Source organism: Leucopleurus acutus (genome assembly GCF_964270905.1).
Source record: "Leucopleurus acutus genome assembly, chromosome: 2".
In the NCBI taxonomy this organism is placed as follows: Eukaryota; Metazoa; Chordata; class Mammalia; order Artiodactyla; family Delphinidae; genus Leucopleurus; species Leucopleurus acutus.
Genome location: NC_139143.1, coordinates 175,488,512 through 175,497,164, shown reverse-complemented (window position 1 = coordinate 175,497,164; position 8,653 = coordinate 175,488,512). Strand labels below are relative to the sequence as shown.

General features: G+C 45.1%; 1 protein-coding gene across 1 annotated transcript; it reads right to left on the bottom strand.

Moving 5' to 3' along the window:
- Window positions 1-1,326: 1,326 nt before the first annotated feature.
- On the bottom strand, window positions 1,327-7,735 carry ZNF436 (zinc finger protein 436). The gene is made up of 3 exons (XM_082865686.1): window positions 7,364-7,735; window positions 6,436-6,562; window positions 1,327-4,020 (listed from the first exon to the last, which is right to left on the bottom strand). The coding sequence occupies exons 1-3, from the start codon at window positions 7,394-7,396 to the stop codon at window positions 2,768-2,770; spliced, it is 1,413 nt and encodes a 470-aa protein (XP_082721812.1). The 5' UTR covers window positions 7,397-7,735; the 3' UTR covers window positions 1,327-2,767.
- Between the last annotated feature and the right edge of the window lie 918 nt (window positions 7,736-8,653).

The following is an 8,653-nucleotide window of genomic DNA, read 5'->3' as shown; positions in this document are numbered from 1 at the left end:
TTGTTTCTGTTTCCCTTCTCCAAAGCTAATGAGTTACCCATAACAAATATTTCCATGTTGCTTTGCCACCAGCCTAATCTTCATAGGGAACTGTCCAGGTTTTTGCACTTGCCAAATTTTGGCAATATCCAGAGGGCTCACCAATATGTGAAGACACGGTATTCCCAAATTCCCACAAGAACATCTGTACAAATGCATCAATATAAAAACAATTGTGCCCAATTTTAATAAATCTGATGAAAAGCCGTTTTATGAATTGGTGCTGGATTACTAAAATAATTCTCAGCTTTTTGATTTTAAAAATTATACTTTTAATTACAGGATATTGTTAGAATAATACAGATATAGATAGACACAAGATAACTGTGACCAATACCATAAGGAAAACTGCTGTACGTACTTACTTGTTCACTCACTCTCCACAACCATAGAAAACAGGCACAATGTGTTCAGGGTGTGTGCAGAAGCAGCCAGAGACTTGGGAGCAGAAGGCATGCAAAAAGCTTTAGCAAAGAGAGACTGAGGCATAACTTTACACAGGGTTCAACACAGCAAATGGGCAACAACTGGCAGGAAGAGAGGAGACAGAGCTGGTCCGGCCCTTGCCCTTTTAACTTCCCAACTGAAGTGTACATGTCTGGAGAGATGGCTGGGGCACTCAGAAGCCAAAAGCAGCAGAAAGAACAGCTTGGGGGTGGGGCAGGGGAGTAGGGAAGGAAAAGGGGGTGAAATAGGTCATGGAGATGCTGTCTTCTTCTACAGCCACTCCGAAGCTGATGCCCCTAGTGGCTCACAGAAACAACAGGAGAACTTTGATATTCATTAAAACCACCAGCAACACTGATACGGGAAAAAGACATTTGAGTTTAGTCATCAAGAACATGTAAGTCATTCAACAATTAAAATATGAACATCCAAAGTCAGCTAAATTTTGTATAGAACAAAAAACATGCTCCCTGCCCAAGTTTGTATTTAAATAAGAGTGACAACATAAAGACACCTACTTGGTGGAGTGGCTTTTCATTGTTACTTTTGAGGTTGTGTCATTTGCAAGGGATGCAGACCCACGTGGTTGTGGGTCATAATAAATCACTATAGTACACTACCCAAGGGAGACCACTGGCTCCTTTAACGCCAAGTCCCAAAGAGCTATGGCAAAAGATTTTCAAATGTTACAACACTCACAATACAGTAGAAAAAACGTGGGGCAGGCTCAAAAAATATATATTCCTCACTCTAGTCCCATCTCCTGGGCATCAGTTCCCTCCCACTCCCACCCCCAAATGCTTGGATAAGCATCAACATTTGGGATATTTCTTAGTTCCTATTTGGGCTGAGATAAGGAGAACTGACAGTACTGGGCTTAAATTGGGTCAACTCTTACATTAACCACTTAAATCTGTAGGCTGGGAGAATGGAAATACATTCCTATCTAGTTTTATTAATTCCCTGTGACTAGGCCAAAGAGAAGATAATTCAGTCTGAGAACAGGACAATCAACCTATTTGTCTGGTAATAATCTCCAACTGACTGATACATATAAACAAGTGCTTCGTTCTGTACAAAGACAGATCTTACAGGAGAGTACACATTACAGCACTAGTGTTTCAATTTTCTTTCATAAAGAATGAAAAAAAGGACATTTCTCACATTGGAGTTATGTCTGTAGTTCTGTCACATGATCAATATCACCCAAGAACATGCTAATTCAGTGTGAATTCAGTTTCTATTGGAAAAACAATAGGAATACACATTTTACATGTACATACACATGCCCTTATGCAAGCTAAGATAAACACTGGGATGTGGCCCTTATCAAATCCTAGAGTTAGCAGTACAGGGAGAATTGATTTTAAAGGGTAGAGGGGAAAGAACAGAGAAATGACCTGCATTCCTTGGGAAGGGACTCTGTGTTTCCTTCCCTGAAGTGATCAATTCCACTTGCTCCTTACACTCCACCATCACTTATGGTCCTATCTTTCCTTGAAGATATTTTCCCTACAATATTCCCTACAGTGATCCCCAAAGAAAATTAATAAATTCTGATTAATGGCAATAACAGTGGGCATCTCTTGCTAAAGTCACCACTGTTGATGAGTCCTTGGTCCCCAAACCTGCGTCTCATTTTTCCTTTTAATCTGTATCTTCATGAAAGCTTTAAAAAAGTTAATTAGAAACAATGAGGCAAAAAGTTATGATCATTGCCTTCATCATGCAGAATCCTGCTCTTAGGAAGACAGAAAGATACAAATGCATGAGCAACTCAAGGAGAAAGCCCTTTGAAGGGAAGATGTGTGTGCCCAGCTACCATGGTGAGTGAATAGGTGTGGCAATTCAAGCAAAGTCTCTGGTTGTCTTTTACCAAAGTAGCTGTGACCACCCTATCACAGGTCAATATTTCCCCTAGCATAGTTCTTTGGGCCAAGGATGGGAGAAATTACTTTTAAAGATTTACTCCATTTCCAGGCCTGAGCATTTATCAGCATTTAGCACCTGGTCTTCAGATTTCCAGTTACTTGTGGGGCTGATTTTGATGAAATAATTCATTAATATTGGGTGAATAAAAATCACTATTTTGGAGGAAGGAATACCATTCCCAAAGCCATGGATCAGAATTTCAAGTGGCTTGTCTTCTTCGATGTTCTAAACTGTGGTCCACAACAAGGAAATTCAGTACAGTAAAAGCAGCTCAGTCTTGAGAGAGCTCTTTGATATCAAATAAAATTGTACCTTCAAATGAATCATTTCTCAGTCGTAATTACAGGACTTAGTCAGTGTGAACTCTCTTATGTTTAATGAGAGCTGAGCTCCGGCTGAAACTCTTCTCACATTCGGTACATTCATAAGGCTTCTCTCCCGTATGAACTCTTTGATGTGTGATGAGGTTGGAGCTCTGGGTGAAACCTTTTCCACACTGCACACACTCATAGGGTTTCTCTCCTGTGTGGGTTCTCTGGTGTTTAATTAGGTCTGACCTTTCACCAAAGCTTCTCCAACACTCGTTGCACTCATAGGGCTTCTCTCCAGTGTGAATTTTCTGGTGTGTGATAAGATGAGAGCTCCGGCTGAAGCTTTTCCCACAGGCGTTACATTCATATGGCTTTTCCCCAGTATGGGTTCTCTGGTGCTGAACCAAGTGTGAGATGCGGCTGAAATTCTCCCCACATTCATTACAGTGGTACGGCTTTTCCCCTGTGTGGGCTCTGCGATGGCGCACAAGGTCGGAGTTCTGACTGAAATTCTTCCCACACTCATCACACTTGTAGGGCCTTTCCCCCGTGTGGACACGATAGTGTTTGATCAGATCAGATCTCTCACTGAAGCCTCTCCCACATTCGTTACATTCGTAAGGCTTCTCACCTGTGTGGGTCCTCTGGTGCTGAGCTAGGTGAGAGCTCCGGCTGAAGCTTTTCCCACACTCCTCACACTCATAGGGTTTTTCCCCACTGTGGGTCCTTTGGTGCTGGATTAGGTGAGAGAGCCGGCAGAAACTTTTTCCACACTCGTTACATTTGTGGGGCTTTTCTCCAGTGTGGATTGTCTGATGCTGAATGAGGTGAGAGCTTCTTCCAAAACTTTTCCCACACTCATTACAGTCATAGGGCCTCTCTCCAGTGTGTGTTCTTTGATGCTGAATAAGGTGGGAACTCCGACTGAAGCCCTTTCCACATTCATAACACTTGTAGGGTCTGTCACCGGTGTGGGTTTTCTGATGTCGATTAAGGTCTGAGATCTGACCAAAGGCCTTTCCACAATGAGAACATATATGATATCGGATGCTTGTATGGACTTCTTTGTGGACAAGCAGATCGGTGACTTGTTGGAGAGGATAGCTTACCCACTCTTCTGCTGTTAGATCTCCCCATTGTCTTTCTGATCTATCCCTGTTTTCGAAGGCCTCTTCACTTTCAGGACTGTCCTCAGTATTACCAACAGGTCTTTCAGATGCAGTCCCAAATTCCACATCTTCACTAATCTCTTGCTTTGGATTCACCTCGTTTTCACTCCTGATTTCAAAATCTGTAATAAAAGGTGAAGAATAATACTGGTAAACACACACAAAAATTATCTACTGTGTGCTGGGCACTGTGCTAAGTTCTTTTTTTTTTCTTTTTTATTAATTAATTTATTTATTTTGGGCTGTGTTGGGTCTTCGTTTCTGTGCGAGGGCTTTCTCTAGTTGTGGCAAGCGGGGGCCACTCTTCATCGCGATGCGTGGGCCTCACTATTGCAGCCTCTCTTGTTGCAGAGCACAGGCTCCAGACGCGCAGGCTCAGTAGTTGTGGCTCATGGGCCTAGTTGCTCCGCAGCATGTGGGATCTTCCCAGACCAGGGCGCGAACTCGTGTCCCCTGCATTAGCAGGCAGATTCTCAACCACTGCGCCACCAGGGAAGCCCCATGTTTTAAGTTCTTTATGTGAATTACCTCAGCCGCCCTGAGAGCCAGGCATTATGATGATTTCTACTTTATGAATGAGAGATTCAAGGCCCACAGAAGTGACTCGCAAAAGGTCATACAGTAGTAAATGGTGAAGCTAAGATTCAAATCCAGTTCTGTCTGATAAAAGTTCATGCTCTGTATCACTACAGTTAATAGTTCCTTATGAATATTGTATATGTTCCTGGTGTTTCAAAAGAAGAAAACCATAAACAGAAAATATAAAAGACTCTAAATTAGAATTTCTAAAAGCCAAGAGCCTATTTTATATGTGAATGAATGTGTGTGTATGTGTATGTTCTTGTCAAGCCTTCTTCATTACCATTATATAATATTTACTAAGAACCTACTGGGTTAGCATGGAGAAAAACAAATTTTTATCAATCTATATCAAGTCTCGGTTGACAAGAAAAATGACTGCCAAATGTTACTTGCTACTTTTCAGTGGCTTTTTTTTTTTTTGGCCGCGCTATGTGGCTTGCGGGGAACTCCACCAGGGATAAAACCCAGGCCCAGCGCAGTGAAAGTGCAGAGTCCTAACCACGGGACCGCCAGGGAATTCCCTCAGTGGCCTTTTAATGAAAATAGAGGTGGGAAGGTTGGAGAAGGCAAAAGAGATGCCTGGCTCAGAATATTCTTGGCATTGAGTAGAGACTTTAAATGAAAATCAAAATATACAAAGTCACTGTCTACAAGAAACTTTCTACCAGACACTGCTTTTTCGAAGTTGTGTTTCTTGGTACACTCTTCAGAAAGAGATTACTAGGTATGCTGGGAGAAAAGGGTCCAGGGATAAATTAGTTTGGTAAATGGTGCATACAACATCATCTTCTTAGAAATTAAAAATGCCTGCTATCACATTAAAGGTTCTGAAGAGTCTTGAGGTAAAGAAGCCTTGTAAACATTATCTAACCCACTCCCAAACTTATATGGGCAAGAAATATATATATATATATATATTCTTGTGCTTCCATGCTTCCATCCTTCCAAAATGTGCTCCTTGGGCTGGACCACTGACATATAAATTCACATTTCTTTAAGATTCTCATTTCTTGCTTTTGTTGGATTGAGTGGAATATTTGGGTTACTGACTACAATAGATCTGGGTAGATAACTTCACTTCTGGCTGCATTTTGAAAGGAAGGATCCAAGAAAGTTGGGACATCAGAGAGAGCCCAATTTAAAAAGGAAACCCTTCACAGTTTGCTTTTTGTTTGTTAAAAGCTATAGGAATAAAGATTTCATAAAAAGGAATAATCCTAATGAATGGCAGATGACCTAGTCAACCATACATGATTGCTAACTTCTGTCAAGTCCTAACAGGAGACAAAGTGAGTCAATAGACTTTCAGCTCAAGAATACACTATTTATTCTAGTTACACCCAGACCAAAGGATATCTAAGAGAAAAGACAGGTTTGCAGACCACCAAAAAAAATAGCTTCCCTCTCTAATAGAATTTGTGATCTCATTTAGTTCAGGATTCTTCTGGAACAGCATCATCTGACACACTCAAAATCTATGATCAACTCTGAAATGTCTCTAGACAAGTACCTGCTCTGGATAAATAAAGGACCTGAGTCAAAGCTACAGCTCTGAAGCCAAAGCAAACACAAAAAGGTGGCTTTTGCCTTCCCATGAACCTGGGTCAGAACCCCTTTATCTTCTAGTAAAAGCACCATTTACAGGGGCATTTATATCCTGGCAAGCACCATTATGTCAGACCTGTTTGGTCAGTGATCTGTACAGACAGGCTGGAGAATGGCAAATGACTCAGGGCGCAAGAAATCTGAGTGTTTCTAAAATGTGCAGGAACGATCTTTCATTTTAGACCATATGACCTTGATATTCCCGCATTCAAAGATCTGCCTGAGGACTCAACTCAAGCCAAAATCCAATTAAGAGCTTTAAGAATCAACTAACTAGGTTGTGTTGACAGAGGTAAGGCATTTTTGACAGTCTCAAAAACGTGGGGTGGAGAAAGATAGAGAATACTTACCTAATGAGACAACATTTCCATAATTCTCCTGCATAACATCCCTGTAAAGGTCCCTTTGTGTAGGGTCTAGAGGTCTCCATTCTTCCCGGGTGAGATACATGGCCATATCTTCAAATGTCACAGGTGCCTGAAATCACATATCGCTTCCTCAATACTTGGTATCTAGGAGGTTAGTACCAGTTTTTCTTCTCGAAATTAGAGACATGGCTAGAATTGTTGAGGAGGCCAAAGGTATTAGGTCTGATATGTAGAGTCCAAAGGAGAAATAAACAAGCAACAAAGAGATGTGGTAAAGGAGAGAGCAATTTATGAGCTGACTGCTTTGGTCCCACGGCCAGATATCCCTGCCCCACTCCAAACCTTACCCTCTAGCAGTACTTTTCTCAGAATACAACTAGCACTTACATCATTCCATACCTTTACCCACAATGTTCCTATTTTCTTGGAATATCTTTCTCAGGGTAGTGAAATCCTACTGTTCCTTAAGGCCCTGTTCCAGCACCGACTGTTCTTCAATGCGCCCCATCTCGCTGCTCTGCTCCACTCCTCCCTCCCTCCCACACCTCAGACAGAATTAATACTCCCACTTCTTGGTCCCCACAGCATGTTGCTCCTACAGAAAATAGTGCTCTTATCGTGTAGTTTCACGGTTAACCGGATGCATCTGTCTTCCTACTGATTGTGAGCAGGCAGGGAGGGCATGCCTCATGCATCTTTTGTCTCCCCAGTATTTAAAGGCAAACAGCAGGTGTTCAGTAAATGCTTGTTTGTGGCTATACTGTCCTGATACTGGGTCTCCGGAGGCAGAATACCGAAGCAAGCGAATTACTAATCTCAGGGAATTTCCCACAGAGATTCGCGGAGCAAAGAAACGCAGGAACGAGGTGGGTAAGCACAGGTAGGGTCCGAGAAGCCACCCCCGGCTTACCTGGGACCCAGCCATGAGCAGGGTGGCTGCCATCTCGGGCTCAAGGATTCGCCTCCCAGGAGAGAGAGAGCAGGAAAAGCAGCTAGCAGACAGCGCTAAAGGAGGCGAAAAGCAGGGCGTGAGGCACAGAAACAGGCCCTGCCCACTCCCCGGGTCTGGAGTTCTGGCCGCCAGGCGACTGGGGAGGGCCCTGAATCCGGGCCGGGTCACTCTCCTCCCTGACCCTCGAGCGCGACCCGCCCTCCGTGTCTCCGCCACCAAGGGGTGGAGGCTCCCGGAATTACTAAGACAGCCCCCTGGCTCGGTCCCTCCCGGGCCGGGGGTCAAGCCGAGGCTGTCTCAGGGAGGAGGCTCTCAGCCCAGCCCACAGAACGCCTCTGCTCTTCCATGTCGAGGCTGGGCCCTTTCCGGCAGCTGCCTCAGCCAATCAGCGAGCGAAGCGAAAACGAGGCCCGCCTCTTGTAGCACGGCCGAGCACCTTTATCACGCCTGAGCCCGCCCCCGTGGCCTGTCGGGAGTTGGAGTTCCATTCGGGCGTACAAAGGCCAGTCAGAGGCCAAAAGCCACGGAGGGAAAAGAACAAAAGGGTGAAGAAAAAAGCGCGTCCTCCTAGCCAGGGCGGAGTATCTTCCGCTCTCCTCTCTTGGAGACCACAGCCGGCTTAAGCCAGGGAGGTTGCCTTGCTTCTCTTCACGTCCCTACAAGCTTATCTTGAGTCGGATCTTAACTGCGACGTCGAGCCTAATTTAGGCGCTGGCCTGTGTTGAGTTCAGCTGGGATTAGCTCTCACTTGACATCCTAGGCCTGAGAGGAAAGCAGCAGCCGCCCACTCCCCAGGGGAGACTCAGCGGCCCCGCTGGAACTTTCAGCTCCACCCACGCACTACATCACCCAGCAGCAACTGCGGCATTCTCACACTGCTACGCAGACTACAACTCCTAGGGGGCAACGCGCCGCCCGTCTGCCAGCAAGTGTGGTCCGCGGCTGGGCCAGGCTTGTGTCCCGGCTCCATCGCTGTTAACCCTGTAGGGGCGTCCTTCTAAAGAGGGCGCTCCTTGAGGGGCAGGCTGAGTTGCGCCTAGCGGAGGGGACGCAAAAGCCGGAGGGAAATCAGAAGCGAGGGTGGGGTATAGGGGCGCGTAAGGTGGAGCGAGCCAGACCCCAGGGTTGGGAAGGACCGTCCTTATCATCCCTGAGGGCTTGCCTGCTAAAAGGGTTCCTGGCGGCTTCCCGCATCGATGGGATCGTGGGCCTCTAATGGCCCACGCCCGGCGGACCCTTAGGTTGTTA

Bases quoted from the DNA above. Each gene is read 5' to 3' on its own strand.
- ZNF436 (XM_082865686.1), bottom strand. From the start codon at position 7,396: ATGGCAGCCACCCTGCTCATGGCTGGGTCCCAG. The intron at 6,563-7,363 runs GTAAGCCGGGGG...ATGTGATTTCAG, and splicing joins TGCTCATGGCTGGGTCCCAG to GCACCTGTGACATTTGAAGA. The intron at 4,021-6,435 runs GTAAGTATTCTC...CTTTTATTACAG, and splicing joins TGGAAATGTTGTCTCATTAG to ATTTTGAAATCAGGAGTGAA.